Source organism: Lepidochelys kempii, chromosome 1 (assembly GCF_965140285.1).
Source record: "Lepidochelys kempii isolate rLepKem1 chromosome 1, rLepKem1.hap1, whole genome shotgun sequence".
NCBI classification, from domain to species: domain Eukaryota; kingdom Metazoa; phylum Chordata; order Testudines; family Cheloniidae; genus Lepidochelys; species Lepidochelys kempii.
This window is the reverse complement of record NC_136380.1, coordinates 112710974-112734999: the sequence shown is the minus strand read 5'-3', so window position 1 is coordinate 112734999 and position 24026 is coordinate 112710974. Positions and strand designations below refer to the sequence as shown.

The 24026-nt window shown below is 43.5% G+C and overlaps 1 protein-coding gene across 2 annotated transcripts in view; it reads left to right on the top strand.

Annotated features, from left to right (window-relative positions):
• RASA3 (RAS p21 protein activator 3) overlaps positions 1-24026 on the top strand; it is a 266580-nt gene that overhangs the window by 168799 nt on the left and 73755 nt on the right. For both annotated transcript variants that reach the window (XM_073350720.2, XM_073350711.2), the window contains exon 4: positions 3324-3418. In XM_073350720.2, the coding sequence (XP_073206821.2) occupies positions 3324-3418 (95 nt within the window). The remainder of the gene's footprint in view (positions 1-3323; positions 3419-24026) is intronic.

Sequence of the window (24026 nt, the reverse complement as noted above, 5' to 3'; positions counted from 1 at the left end):
TATGGGAAAGTTCCATGAAATGAAGGTGACTATGAATGGAATTGGCTGATGAAAGCGTGCCAGGGACATTACTTGTGAGGTAATTGTTACATGCAGAGTCTGGCTAGAGAATTTGTGCACTGGATTAGAAGAGTATCATAAGCGAAAGTGAACAAACAATTTCAAATGAAAATCCAAAGACATTTTTGGGAGGTCACCTGTGGATTTACTAGTTTCAGAGTAACAGCCGTGTTAGTCTGTATTCGCAAAAAGAAAAGGAGTACTTGTGGCACCTTAGAGACTAACCAATTTATTTGAGCATAAGCTGTCGTGAGCTACAGCTCACCCGATGAAGTGAGCTGTAGCTCACGAAAGCTTATGCTCAAATAAATTGGTTAGTCTCTAAGGTGCCACAAGTACTCCTTTTCTTTTTGTGGATTTACTGTATTCACATGCTCATTAGAGAAGCCAGTTTGCCAAGGTGCTGCCTGTTGGACCATAACAATTGAAGCCTAGAAAATACATATCCATAATTCCTCTACAAATACACTCTCAATAACGTAACTTCACCAGCTATGTATTCCCCATAAATAATTCAAATATCTGCTATCTTACACTATAGGTTTGTGTAATTTCATGATTGGCGTCCTGAGAAGTGAGAGTCATTAAGACTGCACATCCAATAAAAATACTGTAATGAACTTGGTGGCTCATTATTTGGCACTCTGTTAATCCCCAATATAACATCCAGCCAGTAGAGGGGTCTAAGACAGGGGTTCTCAGACTGGGGGGTTGGGACCCCTCAGGGGGTCACAAGATTATTACATGGGAGGTTGCAAGCTGTCAGCCTCCACCCCCAAACCCTGCTTTGCCTCCAGCATTTTAGAATAGTGTTAAATACAAAAAAAAGTGTTTTTAATTTAGAAGGGGGGTTGCACTCATAGGTTTGCTGTGTGAAAGAGGTCACCAATACAAAAGTTTGATAAACACTGATCTAAGGACAGGAAGGGGAAGTGTTGAGCTGAGGTCAGAGGAGTTCACGAATGAGTCAGAGGCTGCACAGAATTAGTTAGGAGCAGAAAGCCAGAGGCAGGAATCTGGGGGAGCCTGGCTGTGGAGAGAGGGCAAGGCATCAGGGGCAGCACATGACTCCTCTGTCTGGGGAGATGGATGGCACCCAGGCCATGGCCCCGCCCCCACTCAGCCTCCTCCCCTGAAGCCCTGCCCATGCTCCACCCCCGTCTCTGCTGTTCGCACCTCTTCACCCCCTCCCCTGCCCACCAGCTGGCAGGCTGCTCACCACTCATGTGTGCCTCTTCACCCTCTCCTGTGAGGCCCCATGTAGGAGGAGTTGGGAAAGGAAGAGGCAGAGCCTCAGGAGAAGAGCGGTAACGGGGCCTGGCAGTGAATCGCAGGCAGGGCCCCAGCTGGGACGCCCTCCCTTTCAGTGGTGGCATGCTCCAAGGGCGGCATGTTGGCTGTCTGGGGAGGCATCGCCTCCCCTGGCCTCTTATACCCGCCACCTATGCAAGGCACTTTAGGCATTGGGGCTAAAAGGGTGGGAGCTGGCACGGGAAGCAGCTTGTTGGTGACAAGAGGGCCAGTGGTAGCTGTAACTCATAGCTACTTGGGAGAAGCTAGAAAACAAGGGAACACTGTGTGGAAGGGTCTGAACGCAACTGAGAAAAGGGCTGAATGCTGGTCAGGGGATACTTCAACACATGAATTATAAAACTTACTTAAATGCTCATTCAAGTTTTCTTGTAAGAAATCAAGCTAGAGTGTGCCAACAAGGTAAGCGATTTGAGTTTATTAGTTTGTTTATTCCCTGCTTTGGGAATATTATCTATAGATACTTGGGCTTTAGTTTGTATGCAATACGAATATCACTGACCCTTTGCCACGCATGGTAGATTTAGAGGCCTTGCAGGTAGGTTTCCCATTGGAAGATAAATCAGCGACAGGGCATTTTTCTAAGTGTATTTTTTTTTATTTACAAACTGTACACAAGTCCTGATTCCTTGAATGAACTGCACACAGGCAACTCCCTTTTGCAGAAACTTCAGGTACAACACCACTGCCCTTTTACCAAAAGGCAGCTGTCTTGCATCTGTTTCTCTCAACTTAAAACACTTTGTTCACTGTGCCTTCATCAGTCAGTCCTTGGGAAACCATCTAGCCTAAAGCTGCTCTCTGAGAATCACACGGTCTTCTGGGACTGGCCATCAATCCTCCTTTTGTACAACTGCTCTGTAAACACAAAAAAATAAACTTCCTCCAAAAAGGTTTTACTGCCCGTTAGAGAGTACTTGACACAACTCCCTTTATGACCATCTGGATGAAGTGAAAGTTTCAGCCGTAAACCCAGATTTTTAAAGGTGTTTTGGCATTGCTGCACTCAGTGTTTCAATGCCTAACAGGATTTAAGCATGTGTAGCAATCCCTAAAACCTTTAAAAATCTGGACCTTAGTGCTCATACGTCAATTCATAACACACATGGAATTAGAGCCTGTTATTTTAGTTAGGTCACATACGCTTTAGTGGGAGTTAAAATGTAAGGGTAGCGCTAGCATGTATTTTCCTTGATCTAAATTTAGAAGTAGTGTGTACCTGTACATGCGAATAATGATTCTTGTCCTCAAGTGGATGGCGCACTATTAGTAGAATGCTAGGTCTCTGCAAACTTTAAGCCTCCAAACTTCTTGTGAGTAAGGTAGTTGTATCTTAACCAATTTTTAGGTTGTAAAATGACAGAGTCTATGTGTAAAGTTCAGAGTCACACAGCCAGCTAGGGCAGAATTGGAATTAAAATCCAGGGGTCATAACTTGGTGTCCCCTGCTTCAACAGTGCTTTCTATTAAAATATAAAGTAAAATGCATATATTATAGCCATGTCCACTCGTCTAGTTATGAGTCCAAACCTACTACAATGCCTGGAACTTTCCATTGGGATTATTGGGGAATTCTGCCTTTAAAATTAAAATGGCAGGACAATGCCAGTAGGTTTTCAAGGTTCTGACAGATGTTTATTGTAGCATCATGGTATTTTACTGTAAACCCAGTCATAAACAGATTGATGCTGTACAATACTTCAACTTGTTAAATGAGTATGCTGTAAGGAATTTCAAAGTTTTTCATGATGCAAAGTAGAAAAAGTTTCTTGCCATAAAGAAAAGTAATGCATTGTCTTGCTAGTTTTTCATAGCCCTATAGCTCTGATTGTGGGGAATAGTCATTAGATCACTGGTTTGAAAAAACGGTTTACATTGAAGTCCTATTGAAATAAATCTGTGTGTAAAAATAATACGTTTAAACAATGCTTCTTGATTTATTCAATTTCCAGGAAAAGTAGCTATACAGAAGGAAGATCTCCAGAAATACCATAACAGAGACACCTGGTTTCAGCTACAGCATGTTGATGCTGATTCAGAAGTACAGGTGAGATTTCTCCCTTGTTAAGGTATTTTATAATGCCACCATTGCAATTTCTAGAGCCATCTAATTACAGAAAATAAGCTGGCACAGATATGGAAGTGTCATTAATGACTTCAGTTGAGGTTACATTGATATTTGTAATTAAAGCATGTGTGTGTGGATTTTTTTTTTTTTTTAACTGGTGATATAAGGTGAAATTTTGGTCCATTGAAGTCAATTTCACCCATATAGTTTAGTATTGATTTAATTGATTTCAACCTAGACTTTTGTAATTTACCATATGATTAAAACTACATAAACTATAGGGATAGTGTAAAATAGGATGGCTAGCTACAAAATACTAAAGATCCTGAAGGTCTTGCAGATAACTGTTCAGTCTTAAAGGGACATTGTCAACTTGAAAATCAGGGTTACAAGTGCCACCTAAAATGATTATTATTATTACACAAAAAAACTGTGTGAAAAGAACATTATTAAGCTTGCAAATTCAAACTCTCAAAAGTTAGGAAGTACCAGAATTAAGACTGCCTGTGCTGGGTCTTAGAAAGGTGGCAACCTTAATAATAGGTGGTGCTTTCAGCCTGGCCTTTAATAAATGGAAAGTTATCAAGAAAAAAAAATTGTCTGTTTTCAGCTTACTTTGTGCATTTGACAGCTTTCCACATGTTGTCAGTTACACTGATTTCCTATTTAGGCATACTCTCCGTTGCCTGGGAAAACTCTTAAGGTCAACAAGGAGCAGAAAATACATTATAAAATGTATTGAGAAGTTTGTGTGGGGAGGGGGAAAGCATGCTATTTAGAGAGTGCTCTATCAGAAGCTGGAATCTTACAAAATTTTAAAAAAGAAACAAAAATCAAGTTATCCCTCTAACTTCTTTGATATCCAGGCAGCTGTAGATTTCAGGCACACCTTTCTAATGGCTCCTTTTTGTGTCTACTAGACCTCTTTTGAACCAGATTCCATTTTTAAAATAACAAATATTGTCCTTTAATAAGAATTTAATATTGTAGGTTACCTTTGAACAATGAATATGAGCATAGGAGCCCACAGACACTGCGGTCTGAGTACACTGCAGTGTTTTCCTATGCAGGGAATGGGGAAATGCTACTCAGACACCACAGTGTGGTATAGCTTTTGGCATATATTGGCTTTTTGATCTCCATGTGCGTGTATGCGTGCACACTGTGTACAGGAAAATGAATGTGTACACTGTGTATACTCTGTAGCCATGTGTTTTAAGTGTATGTACTTTGCAGTGAAGCATACTTATACTATACTTTAAAATATATGTAGTTTTGCTTATTCCAAAAAAACAAAGTTGGGTAACCTACAGTTATGAGCATGATGTGAGGGCATTGTCGTAATTGCTGTTCCAGTTCAGTCTGTAACGTTCTTTGGTAAAATATTGATCCTTTGTGTGTCTACATCACAGAAAGGCTTTTAAGGGCATTGAAATCCTTTGTTTACTCTTGCTTCTTTCTTCTTCTTCTCACCTAGAAGGCTCTTGTTGCAGTAGTTTTAAAACAATAGATTGTATTAGTGTTTATTTCCTGCAGGATATGAAAACTTTCCTTTATCATTTATCAGATGAAGTGAGCCAATATTTGCATAGTATTCAGCCATGTTGATTTTGCTCTAATATTGACAGCAGTTTGCCTGTGGGAGCTATATTAGACCAAGGAGACTCTCTAGGAGAACATTGATAATTTGTTACTGAAGCTGTGAGCTAATAAAGCAAAGGGTTGTGAAATATTCTAGTTTGAGGATAGTGAGAGCATAATATTAGCTGGAAAGCATGTACTGTTTGTGATTTTTTTTGTACTGCTTATCACTTCCTCTGTTTGTATCTTATAAAAAAAGTGTTAAAAGCTGTTTCTGGCTTCTGTGATATTATTACAACTAGCAGAAATATGATGAGCATTTGGACAATTTTACCCTGTTGATTAAACGTCTCATGTAAGGTTTGTTAGAACATATTACAAGAGATTTTTATGTTCCCCACTACAATGGTGGGCAGATTTGGAAATACTCTGTGAGGACGGCTATGTAAGGAGAAGGTAGTCCAAGAAAAGGAGTAAAATAAAGGCTGATTTGTACTTGTGGTAGGTGTCTAAGCTTTATCTCTTTTTGGAAAATTAATTGTATCTGTTTGTTAGGGGAGAAGATGAAGTACGGAATATGTTTAGCAAAACTGGTGAAAAATATGTGTAAAATGTTTAATCAATTCATTTTCCTTTGTTTCTCTCTCTCCTCAAAACTGTTGTAGAAATTGGCGGACAATTATTCACACTGAAGCATGCAAAAAAGCCCCTGTAGTGTGCAAACAAGAAGTCCCTTTAGTGTGTGAACTAGCACTTAAATATTCTGGCGTTGGTCCCCAGAGCCATAACATCTAGTGGATTAAGCACAGGGCTGGGTGTCAAGAACTCCTGAGTCCTAGTCCCACCTCTGTCAGTCAGTGGCCTTAACATGTCTTTCCAGTTTTATATAGCAAAGTTAGTGGATGCTTCTTAAGAGTTTAGTCTACATGACTTGCCTAGGGAGCCCTGTTACCTAATAGATTAGATTTAAAACTTGTGGAAATAATTACCTAATAAATTCATGGTGGAGCTGGGTCCTAACTTCTGTTTCTAAAGTGGTTCTCTGTAAGTTCAGAGTACGAAAGCAAACCAATGGAAACAAACTCCAGGGTTGTCTTTGTCCCTGGCAATGGACATCTAATCATGCTAGTACTGCATCTTCTAATCCAGATGATTATGAGGACCTGTTGAGTGATCTGGCGGGGTGAGCAGAATTGCACTGAGATAACTTAGCTCACTTCTCTCAGACCCGTGATGGTAGGCAGTTGCTCTTCCTTGAGAGAGCTCAATTACGGAGTCCTTCAGGACCCAATCTTCTCTTTTCCTATTAAACATCTATTCCTGATCCTTACCTTTAGGGGGAATATGTGGGACATTATGAACTCCAGTGTGGGAAATATCTAGCTTCACATCTAGTGTAGACAATGTGATAATCCCCATATCTCCGTGCCTGAGAGGAGCAACAGGATGAAGAAAAGTTATGTGAACATAGGCAAGACTGTATTAAAGTTAGTAAGAAGGAAACATTCTGAAGAATTTTCCAAAGCTATACCAATGCCCTCAAGTGAGGGTTGCTGAATTCCATTTGTCATGGTGACACGCAGTTGTGGGGTTCTGCTGGGCTCTTTGTTGTGCCTGAATAGCCAGATAATGAGTGTGGCAGGGAGGCCAGGCTGCTTCCTGGTGAATCTGTATTTTGTGATGGTGCTCCATGCATTCATTGTCTCCAGAGGCTTTTGCAATTCACTGAGTTGGGATTGAAGGTTATGTCCACCAAGAAGCAATAGCTGATGCAAAATACAGCAGTCCATCTAATAAACAACCACTGTCCGATTAGGATATCACTGCTGCTCTGCTTCATGCACTGGTTCTGTCTTCTGGATGAAAAAGCTGGGCCATCATTCTCTGAAAAACTGTTTCTCCGCAACCTGTTACAATAGCTGGGGATTGTGGAGCTGGCAATGCATAGGGTGTAGCATACATGAGCCAGACATTTAGCATGTCTTTCACAGTGGAATTGCTTCCTTCCAAAAATCACAGCGGGCGCAACCAGAATTTTCCTAAGGAGGGGCCCATGTTACCTACCAGGTATCAGAGGTCTCTACAGAAGGTGTATGGGGTTAAAAGTCTATCTTAGTACATGTTACACAGAATATTAAAGGTGTCGGGGTGTGAGTGGAAGGATGTCGATCACATTCTCTACTGAGAGAGGCTGACTGCGATGCGCTGCTAGTAGTGCTAATCCAGTGAGCCGATTTTCTTCCACTGTTTCTGAAATAGCTCCAGTTACCTCAGCTGTGTTTTATCATTGAACAGAAGCACGTCCCAAATTGGAGCTGGCATTGTGTTATTCTGTATTATTCTTTGTCCGTGTCTTCACAGTATTGCACATGTGACAGCTTGTCCAATGACCGTCTCTCAAGGAATCTGCTATTCTGTGTAAAACAATGTTTTTGAAATTTGCATGTGCATATAATTTCTGCTTCGCATGATGGTCCCTATGTGGATTCCAAAAGTGGGTTCGCAAGCGCGCCATGCACCGGAGCCAGAACTGTTCATAGTAATGTCTGTTGACCCACATGTGCATTATACATCAACCGTGTGGTGTGTCCAAGGCTTTAAGAGGCTGTGTGGGTCAACACCACTCCAGTTCCTTCTTGCCACCGTGTGGCCAGAGTTGGAACCTCGGTTCCTCAGTGCTCTTAGCTTGCTGAGAGAACTGTTCTTCACTCATTGTCTGTACATAGTTTTTTCTCTAGTTGTTTATAGTTGTCCGTTAGTTCTTAGTTAGATAGGTTGTCTTTGTCGGACTTCTCCCCTTGCAGGGATTCCTTCCCCAGCCCGAGGACTATGCCCAGGCAAGCTGGCTTCAAATACTATCCCTTATGCCCATGCTCCTTCTCTGTGAGTGACGAGCACCAGTGTTGTCTCTACTGCTTGGGTAAAGCCCATATTGCCTCCCGCTGCTCCATCTGCCACTCCTTTCCAGCTTGAACTAGTGAAGCCAGGGAACTTTGCCTCCGCAAGTTCCTTATGGAGGAGGCAATGTGCCCACGTGCACAACGGGATCCGGAGCCCATGGATCCAACGGCCCGATGCTCCGCACCAGTGGTGCGCACCTATCTTGGTCCTTCCCAGCCGGCACTGACAGCACCACCACAACTGACCAAGACCCATTGTGCTCATAAGACGCACAGCCATGGGCATAAAGGTGGCTCCCCAACTAAGACTGCCTCTAGAGGCAGCATTGCCTCCCTGAGCTGTGCTTGGTCGCATTAGAAGTTGCACGTTGATCCGCATGCTCCGGCATCGAAGAAATCCCACTCAGACCATAAGTCGAAACACCGTGCTCCATCGGTCCTGCCATCAGCTGCAGTGACTGGTCCACCACCATCCACTCTGGCTCCATCTACTCCTCTGGGACTGTCTGAACTTGCACATCCGGTCCTGCATACACTGGGACACCAGTCCCCTCTCACGCCGACAGCTGAACTATTGTTACCGTATGATGGCTCCCCTCCATGCTCCGGGCCTCCGCTCGCTCCCGGACTGCCATCTCCCACGGATGAACCGCTTCTCCTTCAGCCTCCTCTTCCGTTCTGCCTCTCTCCACCGGGCCCTTACATGGAGGAACCTCTTTTGCTCCTGGACTGTCCACCTTCAGTTCACCCCACACCGCCAGCTCCGGCTGTCCCAACAGCTCTGCCCTCCGGGACCCCTTTTCTGCTTTTGAGTGGTCCTCCGAACTAGATTCTACCTTCTTGCACACATGGTCGTATAGTCCTGAACCATGGCGCCATCCATTTCTACACCCTGTCAATCAACCATCTCCTTCACTGTGTGGCTACGGCCCTCAACCTGACTGTGGAGGACATACAGGACCCCCAGAAACAGTTCCTGGACAAATTGCTACCCCCCGGACCTTTCTGCAGCACCCTGCCTGTTCATGAGGCCATTTTACAACCAGCCCAGACAGTCTGGCACACCCTGACTTCTTGTGCTCCTACTCCCAAGTGGACAGAACATCATTATTTCATCGTCTCCAAAGCGACTCACTTTCTTTTTACTCACCGCCGCCTAACTCTCTTGTAGGCCACATGACGATTGAACACACCAGACAGCAGCATTTTAAATCTACTCCCCCCAATCGTGCCACCAAGAAGTTAGACCTCCTGGACCACAAGGCCTACTCTTCTCCAGGCCTCCAATTCTGAATTGCAAACTACCAGGCTATCCTTGCCACGTGTGACTTTCTCTTGTACTCGAGGTTCGCAGACTTCAAAGCCTTCCTCCTTCTGGAGAAGCAGCAGGACTTCCACCAGTTTCTGGATGAAGGCAAGTTGGTTGCCCAGGTGACTCTCCAGGTGGCGGTTGATGCTGCTGATACTGTGTCCTGCTCTCTGGCATCAGGAGTTGTCCTCTGCTGTGATTCCTGGCTACAGTCTAGCAGATTTCTGAAGGCGGTTCAGACTACGCTTGAGAACTTCCTCTTCCATAACAACAAACTGTGTAGAAACAAGACTGATGAGTCCCCATGTTCCCTTATTTACTCTCATGCCATCCTCCGATCATTAGGTATATAGCCCCAGCCCCAACCTGCAGGCAACAGAGGTCATCCTTCAGATCCTGCCCTTGTGCCACCTATCAGCCATATCCTCAGCGTCCCCCAGAACCTTCTTAGTATCACCAGTCTGCTGCCTCTGCCGCTTCTGCCATCCCACAACCATCCTCTAAACAGTCCTTTTGACTGCTTCCCCGAGACTCGTGAACCCTCCTCCCAACCCGATTGTTTTCAGATGTCCTCTCGCCCTTTTCGCACATGTGATTATCTCAGATCACTGGTTGCTGGACATTGTTCATCAGGGCTACCTCACAGAATTCCTCTCCTTCTCGCCCTGTCATCCTCCTGTGGAGCTTTCAGGAGATCCCTCCCAATACCATCTTCTGCAAGAGGAAGTGTGTGCCCTCCTCCACAAGGGTGCCATAGAATCTGTTCCACTGCACTACCACGGCCATGGTTTCTACTCCCCTTACTTCCTTGTACCGAAGAAGGGAGGTGGTGTCCGTCCCATTTTGGATCTTCAGTTGCTGAACTAATACATCCACAGATTCTGCTTCCGGATGGTCACACTCCCCATCAGCATCCAGTCACTTCCCCCTGGGGCCTGGTTCGCAGCTCTTGATATGAAGGATATCCTTCATATCCTTATTTCCATGTGGACATCCACCCTGCTCATGGAAAATTCCTCAGCTTCATGATGGGCTCATCCCACTACCAATTCTGGGTCCTCTCTTTTGGGATTGCCACTGTCCCCTGTGTCTTTACGAAGGTTTTCACTGTTGTGGCAGCCCACATGCATCACCTGGGTCGCTCTGTGTTTCCCTACCTGGACAACTGGATCCTTGTGTCACCTTCCTGAGCTCACCTCCTCACCACCATGTGGACCCTGCGCACCCTCCTTGACACCTTGGGGATCTGTATCCAGGAAGAAAAATCAGTCCTAACCCCTACCCGCATGCTTGCTTTCATAGAGGCTCACCTGGACTCTGTCGCAGCCCAAGCCTTTCTTCCCTCAGACCCTTTTGCTGCTCTCACCACTCTTGTTGCGTGGCTTCATCGTCGTCCTTGCACCTAAGTCCGTCAGTGCCTCTCCTTCCTTAGCCATATGGTGGCCTGCACTTCCGTCATGCCATATGCCTGCCTCTATATGTGTTGCCTTTAACTGTGGCTCCACTCTGTCTACGATCCTCAGTCAGACAGCCTCGGCAAACCAATCTTGATCCCTTCCTCTGCCATCACCTCTCACCTGGTTGTGCAACCAGTCAGCGGTCTTAGCCAGTGACCCTTTCACATACACCCCTATCCCATACCACCACTTCACTCATTGGCTGGGGCGCTCATCTGGACGGTCACACGGCTCATGGCCTCTGGTCGCTTAGGGAGGCATGGATGCATATCAGCATCCTAGAACTCTGCGCTCTCTGTCTTGCCAAGACCTCCTATTCTGCCTCCACTCGCAGCATGTTCAGTTACTGTCTGACAACATGACTGTGGTTGTCTATATCATCAAGCAGCATGGAGCCAGATTCTCCTCCCTATGCAAGGAGACTTGGTGCCTCTGGGATAGGATCACTGTGCATGCCTTTCACCTCCCAGGCACCAGCAACTCCCTGGTGGACATGCTCGGCTGTTCTTCCCATGTCAGCCAAGAGTGGGAACTCCATGACCCCACTCTCTGCTATCTCTTCTGGGGAACACCACACTGGGACCTCTTTTCGACCCTGGATAACTACAAACTTCCTCTCTTTTGCTCCAGGGGCGCTCTCAGCCGGGCCCTTTTCTTCCCACGGATCAGCGACCTCTGTTATGCCTTTCCATCTGTCCCGTTGCTTCCCCAAGTTCTGCATAAGGTCTGCTGTGACCAGCCAGTGCTCATTCTAATTGTCCTCTCCTGGTCTCTCTAGTATTGGTACACAGATCTCCTTCACCTCTCTGCTCACCCACCAATCCTTCTTCTGGGCCTCCCAGATCTCCTCAAGTAAGCACACAGCTGCCTGCGTCACCCCAGCCCAGGCCCTCTCTATCTCACGCCTTAGTATTTGGATGGAGTTCACACATAGATGACTCCTGCTGTGCCCTAGTCCGTGACATCCTTATGTGTAGCAGACGCCCATCCTCTCAGGCCTGTTTTCAGGCCAAGTGGCATTGTTTCACTATGTGGGCATGCCATCAACATCACTTCATCAACTCCACTTCTATTCCTGTTCTCCTAGACTTCCTCCTCCACCTCTGCCAGTCAGGCCTCGTCCACTCCTTCGTCCATGTGCACCTGATGACTATGAGTGTCTTTCTTTCCCCTGTAGATGGCTTCTGTGTCTTCACGCACCTGACCACCTCCCACATCCTTCGTGGCCTTCTCAACACTTTCCCCATCGTGCATAAACCTACCCCCTCCTGGGACCGCAACCTTGTTCTCTCTCCCCTCACTAAGCCACCCTTTGAACACCTGGCAATCTGCTCCCTCGCCCACCTCTCCATGAAATTGATCTTTCTTGTGGCAATTACCTCAGCACAGTGAGTTAGAGAGCTCGCAGCCGCGATGGTGGATTCACCATCTTCCTCAAAGACAAGGTCTCCCTCCACCTCTATCCCACATTCCTCCCCAAGGTGGCCTCCCTGTTTCACCTCAGCCAGTGCATGCACCTCCTGATCTTTTATGCTAAACTGTACACCTCTCCTGGTGAGCATGCGTTCCTTGCTCTCTATGTTTGCCGGGCTTTGGCTTTTTATCTCCAACGCACCTGCACCTTCCAAACATCTCCTCTTCATCGCCATCACGGAGTGCTGCCAGGGTCACGCCCTCTCTTCACAGTGACTCTCCAAGTGAATCACCCATTGCATCATGGACTGCTATACTGTCTCCTGAGTCACCTTCCCTCCCAGAGTCACGGCCCACTCTACCCGGGCATATGCTGCAATATTCGCCTTCCTGGCAGATGTTCCCTGGAATAACATTTGTAAGGCAGCCCCTTGGGCTTCTGTTCACACCTTTTCCACCCAATAGGCCATCACCCCTGCCTTGACGTCAGATGCTGCTGTCAGTCAGGCCGTCCTTCAGACTGTGTCTTCTGGTGAGACCTCACGCCCACCTCCATTCTGACCACTGCTTGCGACTCTCCCACGTTTGGAATCCACATAGTGACCATCACTCCAAGAAGAGAAGGTTACTTACCGTAATTGGAGGTTCTTCGAGATGTGTGGTCCCTATCTGGATTCCAATCTCTCCCTCTATCCCCTCTGCTCCAGGCTCCTCTGCTTCCTGATAAGAGGAAACTGGGGCGGTGTAGATCAGACGCACCACATGGTCAACACACATGCAGGTCAATGGACTCTACTATGAATGGTTCCGGCTCCGACACATGGTGAACTTGTATACCCACATTTGAAATCCAGATAGGTACTACACATATTGAAGAACCTCCAGTTACAGTAAGTAACCTTCTCTTACATGTGCAAATTAGATATGCTTGGATTAAGGTTTTATCGCTCTGATTTATGAGATAAGGTTCTTTAGGCTTCTGCGGTGGAAGTTGAGGATAGCAAAGGCTAGTAAACTGATTTAAAAAAGATTGTGTATGATAGTGTTGTTCAGAAGATATATAGAATTATCTGCTGTGTTAGACATTACTAATTTAAAAAATAATGAGCCCATTGTGCAGCATCTGCATGCATTATGCTCAACTCCCCTCTTTGCTAGGTGCATGTAAATAAGTTCAGCAAAGTTAATCATGGGCAAGTTTCAAAATGCCTGCATGTGCAATATATTATAACCACAGGCTATTCAAAAATTAGAAAAAGAAGAAGCTGTTTCCAGTTTTATATTAACTTTCTTTCCACCGCACCGGAAATAAATGGGTGTGACCCTTTCATCTCTCAGAAGTGGCTTTCAGGTTTCTCTCTTTTAGTTGTTTTGAAGAGATAAGAAATATGTTTTGATGCAGTTGCAGGATGACTCTGAGTTATATGCTCACCAAGAGTAAATTTCACAGAACTAGATTGTGTAAGAGAACCAGGGAAATGGAACCAGTTAGTGACCAGATCCTTCATTGTGACAAGACTTCTGTCTGTCCAGATTTGCACTCAAACTTCTAAGCACTGAACAGCAAGGCTATAGATCTCTCCTTTTTTAATTTTATTTTTCTGGTCTATTTTTTACTTTTTACAAGACAGACTGAAGCATGGTGTGTAATGAGAAGCACCTGTTCTTGATAAGAAATTTCCATTGTTTCAAAATAGTATACTTGAATTTTATGTCTGAAGAATGGTCTGTCTTGGAAATGAAAACCAGGCGCTAAAGTCCTCATTACGTACCTGTCCATTATCCTAGGGAGAGCTCCTTCCTAACTTCCCACCAGTGCTGCTGTGAGGGGAGTTTCAAGCTCCTGGAGTCCAGCCACTGCCCTAATCTTGGGGTCTCTAGGTGCACTCGCATAGTGCAGACCTATCTGGCACTCCCTCCAAGTGTCAGAACCTGCTGTCCAGACGCTAGCCTGTCTGGACACAGCACTTGATCCTTCAGATTCCCTGGTACTTAAACATGCCCCTCTCCCAGAGCGCCACCCAATGTGAAGCTTCTGGTTACAGTTTAAGTCTCTCTGGGGCACATAGAAGTTGTGATGCAGTCAAAACGCACACTTTGCCCAGTCTTAACACCTTTATGCTCTTACGTACAGATCATACAAAACAATAACTATCTGAAACATCCCTCATTTTCTATCTAACTCTTTCCTTGTGAACTCTTGAGGAACCATCTTGAGTCCAGAAATGTAGGGAGGCAGAGTGTCTCCTGCCTCAGGCAGGCTGTCACATGGTGAATGGTCTCTCCCTCATGAGAAAACAGACCCCAGAGCAGACTAGCCTCTGCCCTTTTAAAACCTTTAGCCCCCATGTGTCAGGTGGCACCCTTGCCATTTTCTCCATATGAGCAGAAACTCTGTCAGTTGACTTTGTTGCCAAGATGACTTTCCCCTGCATACCCTGTTTTTCTGGGCAAGGACCAATCTTTTGTCTACAGTGAGTAGATTTCCAACGATTGGGTGTTCAAGAGTCATCTGCCCTCTATTATCGTTCTTTTGCCACCAGCCACGGATTCCATACAGACCAGCGAGAGAGAGAAGGCAAGAGGCTGCACGTTCCCAATGGAGTTTGCAGCCTGACAGGCGCAAAGGTTCATAATCTTGCGCAGATTCCATAAATTCTATAGGCATATGCCCAGTTCATCACAGTACCATGTACAAATATTTAACTAAAAGGAAAACACATCCATTGGCAGGATCTGAATGTATTGAGATGCTATTTCTCTTCCTTAAGAAAAACAGGAAACAGGAAAGCTAACATTGTGCTATTTGAAGATGTTTTGCAGTTTCTTAGCAATTGGGAAATATCTTATTCTTATCTATTAAATTGTACATTTGGAGACCAACCAGACCTCCGCAAGATGCCCAGTGTCTCTAATTCCATAATGAAGTGTGCTACAGCGTGTGTGCCTGCACCCTCAACAGGCTGGGTTTGTTTTGTTACAGACCTGCTGTATATGATGTAGGCCATATAGTAAGATCTCCTTTGCATCCCAAATTATGACCCAATATTTTATTTTGTGGGTGCAGTTCAACCATAAGTTCAGTTATGAAATAGCTAGGGACTGGAAGTGGAGTCCTCATCTAATCAAATGACCCGCCCAAGACAGACTATTAGCTCAGGCTGGTGAGCTCCAACAGGAGAAAATGTTTGGCTATGGTTGCACACCTGGTTGTGGTAAACTGGAGTCCAGTTTCAAAGCCTCTGATGGCAGTGGCTGTGCTAATTATGGGAATTCTGAAAACAAAATGGAATGTTTGATATTCGGTCATTCTTCTGTCCGTACCAGAGCTACTCTTTGTTTCTTTGTGGAGCTCTCGGCTGAGTTCTGGACAAAACACTGTATCAGTGGCTCTCTTCTGATATTCTGAAAGTCAGGGAGGAGTTTGTCCCCTTTGGCTCTTCCCTTGTTTTCTCTCACTCGCACAGCTGAACTGATTTAACTTTTTTTTCTCAGAAGAGGGAACTGCATGTGGTTGACCCCTGAGCAACTCTCTGCTTAACTAGTTTGTTTCCACTTCCAGGCACCGAAGTTTGGGAAAGAAGACATGCAGACAAAAATAGTTTAGATCCCTATAGTGAGCCAAGTTTCTGTGGCCAATGATATTTATAAAGTGCCTTCCATTATTTTTTATTAAGTGGAAATTTCTGCATATAGAGAAGTAAGAACACAAGAAATTAAAGGGCGACTTGTCAGTGCAGTCTAGCCCCAAATATCTCCCTTGCCTAAAAATGAAGTATGAAGGCTTTTGGAAAATTAATTAAATCGTACAATTACAGCTCAATCTCCCAAATAGCATCTGTAATGAGGCATTCAACTGATAAATTCTAAATGTGCTTTTCTAAAAATTCTTTAGGTTGTAATTGCTGTGACAGCACAAAATTTGGTACTCTGAGATATCAAAAGTACCAGAAATTTCTCTCTACCAGTGGTCTGGCCCATACTAGGGGTATTAAGTGGTGGTTTAAAGGTATATTGCAAGATTCTGAAAACCTGTCAATATTTTATATTCCAAGAGGTTAGACTGTGCATGCCTTTATATTATCTATTTAGGGAGGCAGGATGAGTCCAGTATTTAGTGTGCTAGCCAGGGAATCGGGAGACCGAAGTTCAGTTCCCCACTCCAGCTCAGACTTCTTGTGTGACTTTAGACAAGTTGCTTAGTCTCCCTGCACCTCAGTTTTACAAATCGGGATAATAGTACTCCCCTACCACACAGAGGTGTTGGAGGATTAAATCTATTAAAGATTGAGCAGTGCGGTTACTGTGATAATGGAAGTCATATAAGTACATAAAGAGAGAGAGAGATTTAGAAACTTTTTCAAAACTGCTACTTACATGAATCCTTAGCCATTTGTTCTTTAATTCCAGCAGTTTCTGGAGACAGGCACATCCCAGAAAGATGCATACCAGGTTTCAAAGCAGTAGGATCCAAACAATAGCACATAGCAGATCCTAAAAACCACATTTGGAAAGGCAAGTGTGGAATAACTTGTTCTGAGTCTCTCTCTCTCCTTGTGTTTGGATAGTTGAAAAGCCCCATTATTATTAAGTTTTCTATTTGTATAACAACTTTAATCTCCTGCAGTATTTTACAAACACCACCACCATCCTGGTCAGGTATCAGAGGGGTAGTCCTGTTAGTCCGGATCTGTAAAAGCGGCAAAGAGTCCTGTGGCACCTTATAGACTAACAGACATCCTGGTCAGATTATAAGTAGTATATCCCTACTACTATATTCTTATTATTCAAGCATGTAATTTCTATCCATAGAGATTCTATGGTACGGTTTGAGTCATTTAAGATATTTACCTTATTTGATGCTATGCTTTCTTTCATGTGTAGTGCCATTCCCCCACGAGTACAGCCTATTCTGTCATTCCTATATATTTTGTACCCTGGTTCAGTATTACTGTGTTCCACTGATTATCATAGTTCCACCAAGTTTCTGTGATGCCTGTTATACCAATAGCCTCATTTAATACCAGGCACTCAAGTTCACCCATTTTAGTATTTAGACTTCTTGCATTTGTATATAAGCACTTATAAAATTTGTCACTTTTTAGCTGTCTGCCATTATGTGAGGTAATCGCATGGGACTTTTTCATTCGACTGTTCTCTTTTCAGTTCCTACCTGTACTTTATCAACTTCCATCCTAGTAAGCAGGAAAGGACATAGAGAATCTCCGTTAATAGAGCCTTCCCTACGGGATCTCTCTGTCTAAACGGTTTGCTCACCTGCACCTGTCGGCTTTCCCCCAGCCCTTAGTTTAAAAACTGCTCTGCAACCTTTGTAATTTTACATGCCAGCAATCTGGTTCCATTTTGGTTTAGGTGGAGCCCATTATTTCTGTATAGGCTCCTCCTTTCCCAAAAGGTTCTCTAGTTCCTAATAAATCTAAACCCCTTCTCCCTCCACCATCATCTCATCCATACATTGAGACCCTGCGGTTCTGTCTGTCTAACTGCCCCGGCACTTGGAACTGGAAACATTTCAGAGAATGTTACCATGGAGGTCCTGGACTTCAATCTCTTACCTAGCAGCCTAAATTTGGCCTCTAGGATCTCTGTCCTACCTTTCCCTGTGTCACTGGTATATGTACCACGGGCACTGGCTCTTCCCCAGCACTACCCATAAGCCTATCTAGGTGTCTGAAGAGATCCACAAGCTTTGCTGCCAGTAGGCAATTCACCATGCAGTTCTTCCGGTCATCACAAACCCAGCTATCTATATTTCTATTGATCGAATCCCCCATTACTATTACTTGTCTCTTCCTAATAACTGGGGTTCCCTCCCATGGAGAAGTATCCTAAGTGTGAAAGGATACCATAATATCATCTGTAGGGAGGGATCCAACTATGGAATCATTTCCCTCCACTCCACTTTGATGTTGTTCTTCCCTGAGACTTCTATCCTCCTCAACAGCACAGAGGCTCCCAGACTCAGGGTGAGACCACTCTACTGTATCCTGGAAAGTCTCCTCTATGTACATTGATCAGTCTCCCAGAGCTCCTCCAGTGCAGCCATTCAGGTCTCCAGAGCCTACACTCAGTCTATGAGGGCCATGAGCTCCTTGCACCAAATGCACACATATACCACCTGCCCACAAGGCTGGTAATCATGCATGTTGCATTCAGTGCAATAAACTAGATAGCCCCACTCTCCTGCTGGACTTCTGCCTGCAGTCTTTTTACTCCTGCAGGTTTGTTTGTTGGGTTTTTTCCCCTCTGTATTACTTTTGGGGGGGGGTGTAATTTATTGCCCTAAGTTTAGAGAATGTTAATCAAGTGTATTTAGCTCTCTCCCACTCCCTCTCTAAACTCCCTCGCAAAACTCCTCTGGTCGCTTAGGAGCTGGCTTTTTAAACTCCTCTTCTCCCTGTGTAGCTCCCACTCCCTGATTAAGGGGATCAAAGCCTTGTTAAGAAACTCTCAGCCTTGCTTAGCAGGCTGCTAGGCTTAGCACACGGCCCCCAAACAAACAGACCACATTATGTACTTCAGTCAAGCAGCAAGCATGCGACAAACTCATCCGAAGGGCCACATAGTCGCTCCTCCTTGACCTGGAGAACTCTCTCACAAAACTCCCCTTAGCTGCTCCTCTTTGCCTTCTATATATGGATAGATAATGAGAAAATTTTCAAACATGAGTGTTCAGTGTTAGGCGTTTAAATCCATATTTAACTTTGGGCACCCATGTTTGAAAATGTTATCCAATATTTTTGTTTAAAATTAACAGTGATCATCTGAACATTCATTCTTTCGGTCTAATTTTTTTTTCCAAAAAATACTTTTAAAGTAGGCCACAGCAACACAAACACTATTGGTGAAGCACTAGACAATGACTTTCTTTAGACTGGTGCTTTTCAGGCTTCAGTAGGTTGGCTCCCATTTTTCAATTAGGCATATGTCCGAGTCCTTTGTTCACAAGAGTCCAGGTGTGGCCCAGAGGTTTTTCCTGTTCATCAATGATTTTTAACTCTTGCCGTAACAATCACAGTAAGTAAAAGCAAAATGCAGTTCCATGTTTGAGTTAGCTTAGACGTTCTGTAGTCTGTGCTTGACCATTGTATGTTAGGAGCCAAATTCTGATAGCACGTAATCTAACCTAGGAAAATCCACTGGTAATTGTCCCTATGATATTTAACTCTGAAAAATGAATGATGGTTCTGGGGATGTTTATTATGGGGTCTCACCATTTCATTTCAGCTGGTAGAAGAAGCCCAAGCTAGTAGGGCTCAGCTTTGCAATAGAAGATTATTTATAGGATAAACTGTGGTTTATGTGTTTTTTTTTTCCTTTTTACACACTGTATTTAAAATTAAACCACAAATTTACAACTGCTGGAAACATAAGATGCATAAGTAGCATTTATAAAATTTTGGTTGCTTTACATCTGTCTTTTGATATTTCTCAGTCTGTAGTAACTAACAGTTACATTTCCAGCTGGGTTAAAATGGTCAATGAAAGGTTTTACCAGAGTCATTTAAAAACAGTACCTTGTTCTATTTTTTGCTTTACAAGTTTATGGAATTTAGGCTGTCCCATAGAGGAAAAATTAAAGTGATTAGTTCTAATAATGTAAAGTAAAATTCTGCCTTTGAATAAGTACACACAACTCCTATTGTGTTAATCCAGCGAGAGCTGTGCACATGTAAACAAGAGCAGAATTTGATCTTTAAATAATGTAATGGCTCTTTACAAAGAGTGGTTATACAATGTAATATTTTGTGCTTTTTTAGCAATACCACTATTTTTTACTTCCACAACTCTGAATATTACTGTTTTCTGTTTGAGTCCTGTCATCGCTGCTGCTGCTTCCCTACAAGAAGCTCAATCTGCTGACAGTTTTTTTGAATGAAGAATTGAGACATGAGACCCAGTTGGTCTCATTATGGCATTCCAGACCATTCCATTGTTTGTGAAAAATGAAGTGCTGATCAGCAGCTAAATGAACATGTGTTCCATTTCCACCTGTTCAGCAAAACAATATTTCTAAGTGCTGGTAAAGGGTATATTAGTAAATGTACTGGTTTCCAGGAACAGAATGGACTGGAATATTTTCTGTACAAATGTATTCAGTGACTAATATAATCAACTTCAGAACTGTCCAAGCCTCTAAATTTCCATGTATAATTGTTCACTGAATAGAACTTGAGAGGAAGGATAGACTTGTGGTGACGTCACTGGACAGGGATGTGGAATATCTGAATTTGGTTCCTGGCTCTGCCTTAAATATTCTGTGTCAACTTGAGCAAGACAGTTAATTTCTCGGTGCCTTAATTCCTACTCTGTAAAAGGAGAATAAATGCCTCTTTTCTTCCATGCTTTCTGCCTGGTCTATATTGACTGTAAGGGATGTCTTTGTTTGTTTGTCCACCTAGTACAACTGGGCCTCTCGATACCACCATCCTAATAATAGCATTTCCTTTGTCTATAAATTGTCAGGAGACAGGCAAGATGGCAACTTTCTGATTCTATAGTGGCTTAAATATATTTTTTAACTGGTGATTTACACCCCTTTTTAACTATTAAGTGGCTGAATTATAACATGAATTTGCAGCATAAATTGCTGTCTTCTCTTTAAAAGAAATGCATTATCCAATACTCTGCAGGCTGGCTAAATGGCGGTGCTCATGAGTCAATTAATTCAGATGGGTCCTTGTGTTTTGCTTAAGGGCATAATTGACATGGGAGAAAGCATGCTGTGTACACAGGAGCTGTATTTCTGTGAATTAAACATCCAAGCATATTAGCACAGCTTCACATTAAGGTATACACCCACACCTGAACTTGGTAACTGGAAGTAATGAGGTATTCTGGCAATAATCACAGGGCTGCCAGCTTAAGTGATGCCATGACCTCTGAGCTGCTTTCCAAAGGCTTGTCACTCTTCAAATGTCTAATTTTTTCTAATTCTTTAGAAAAGAAAAACAAGGAAGAGCTAATACAACATTTGGGGTCTTTTCTTCTTAAAGAGACTGTAGTTTAGTTTATTAAAATTTCATAGAAGTGGGGGAAATATGTAAATTGCTATTAACTTTGAGTCAACTATTAAAAGTTAAAAATTTCTAAAATAGAAAGCTGCCATCTTACTTGTGGAATTCAGACTTTTTGACGTTTTGAACCACCACAGTAAATAAACCTTTCATCCCATTCATGTTCACTTGCACATTTTGAAGAATTCTGTTCTTTCTGTTCAGAGACCAGTCTCAGCAGTGCCTGAGGTTACCAGAAATATGTCTCAAAAAGAAAAGGAGTACTTGTGGCACCTTAGAAACTAACAAATTTATTTGAGCATAAGCTTTCATGAGCTACAGCTCACTTCATCGGATGCATGTAGTGGAAAATACAATGGGGAGATTTTATATACAGAGAACATGAAACAATGGGTATTACCATACACACTGTAACGAGAGTGATCAGGTAAGGTGAACTATTACCAGCAGGAAAGCGGGGGTGGGGTGGGGCGGGAAAAACCTTTGTAGTGATAATCAAGGTGGGCCATTTCCAGCAATGGACAAGAACGTGTGAGGAACAGTGGGGGGTGGGGGGGAATAAACACGGGGAAATAGTTTTACTCTGTGTAATGACACATCCACTCCCAGTCTTTATTCAAGCCTAAGTGAATTGTATCCAGTTTGCAAATTAATTCCAATTCAGCAGTCTCTCGTTGGAGTCTGTTTTTGAAGTTTTTTTGTTGAAGATTTGCCACTTTTAGGTCTGTAATCAAGTGACCAAAGGGATTGAAGTGTTCTCCAACTGGTTTTTGAATGTTATAATTCTTGACATCTGATTTGTGTCCATTTATTCTTTTACGTAGAGACTGTCCAGTTTGGCCAATGTACATGGCAGAGGGGCATTGTTGGCACATGATGGCATATATCACATTGGTAGATGTGCAGGTGAACGAGCCTCTGATAGTGTGGCTGATGTGATTAGGCCCTATGATGGTGTCCCCTGAATAGATATGTGGACACAGTTGGCAACGGGCTTTGTTGCAAGGATAGGTTCCTGGGTTAGTGTTTTTGTTGTGTGGTTGCTGGTGAGTATTTGCTTCAGGTTGGGGGGCTGTCTGTAAGCAAGGACTGGTCTGTCTCCCAAGATCTGTGAGAGTGATGGGTCGTCCTTCAGGATAGGTTGTAGATCCTTGATGATGCATTGGAGAATTCCCCTCCCCTGTCCCCGCTCTCCTGCAGGTAATAGCTCACCTTACCTGATCACTCTGGTTACAGTGTGTATGGTAACACCCATTGTTTCATGTTCTCTGTGTATATAAAATCTCCCCACTGTATTTTCCACTACATGTATCTGATGAATGTGAGCTGTGGCTCACGAAAGCTTATGCTCAAATGAATTTGTTAGTCTCTAAGGTGCCACAACTACTCCTTTTCTTTTTGCGGATACCGACTAACACGGCTGCTACTCTGAAACAAGAAATGTTTCTGTAAAAACATGAATTAAACGTATTGAGATTTTCTGTGGAAGGGTCATGTTCTCTCGTACTCTTAATTCCTTTAAAGGTAACTTATTGCTGTTTATAGTTGCTATTAATTTGTACTGAGGTAGCACATAAAGCACCAACAAAGGACTGTGGCCTGACTGTGCTACTCACTGTACAAGCACATGGTAAAGAGGCAGAGAGCTCGCAATCTAAATTGTGACAAACCACAACATATAGATGAAACAAATAGGGAAGGGGGAACAAGGTAACAGTAAAGCAAGAAAACTGTCATACAAGAAGCTCATTACTTGTATAGCCATTGTCATCTATGTGTTTTATGGGCACTGTGGCACAACTGAGTCTTAAGGAAGGATTTTAAAGGAGGTTAAAGTAATGACTTTGCAGATTTTTGCAGGAATTTTTTCCTGCTAATAAGGGTTGGCTTGGGGTTGGGAGACTCTTCTGTACTTTCTGAGGGAGAAACTGATTGGAGGATGTTGATGTTGAAGGTTGGGTACTTGACAGAGTGAAGGAGGGATCCACAGTCACAATAAAACAATAGATCAGGTAGGTAAAGTGGGGCTAACGTGTGAAGGGCCTTAAAGACAAAGACAAGAAGCTTCTATTTGTGGAGTAAGAGGAGCCAGTGGGTGAGGAAGCAAGAAGGGGGATGAGTGTCAGAATGACAATCCATGAAGATTTTAGCAGCCGCAGAAGCTTCTTGAAGGAGGGGCATGTTTGTAGGCATCGGGGTCAAAGAGTGGGAAGTTACAGTAGTCATAATGGCAGGTGAGGTCCTGAGCACAATTTTTAGTGGTGTGGACAGAGAAAAAAGGTCAAATCTTGGAGGTCTCATGAAGGACGAAACAACAAGATTTTGATACAGCCTGGATGTGTGAATCAAGAGAGAGGTCTGAGTCAAAGACGACTCCCAGTTTACAGGCCTGAGGTACTAAGAAGAAGGATGGTGGTAGTCTCCATGATAACGAAGAATGGAGTGAAAGGAAGGTCTTTGGAGGTGAAGGATCAAGTGCTCAGCTTTGGCCTTGTTGAATTCAAATTGATGACTGGCCCGTTACATGATGTCACCAAGACAGGCCAAATCATCCAACATTTTCCACTTTATTGTACACACAGTAAAGACAGCCCCTGAATTTTCTTCAATAAAACCATAGGCTCATGTTTAAAGACATAGTAAAGGTTACTGAGATGAGTGCTTGCTTATATGATTATATATTATGGGAAAGTACATTTCTGGCCTGAGTTAGGGTGCTGTATAACTAACATTGTGACTGTAATGACTGGAAAACTTTGTGGTGATAGATGATTAAAAACTACTAATGTACTTGGCCTTTGTATTTTTGTTTAGTTGCCCTGCCTAGTACCTCTTCTTCTTTTGCAATTTATAACAGATTATAAATTTTAGCATGTGCAGGTTCATAAT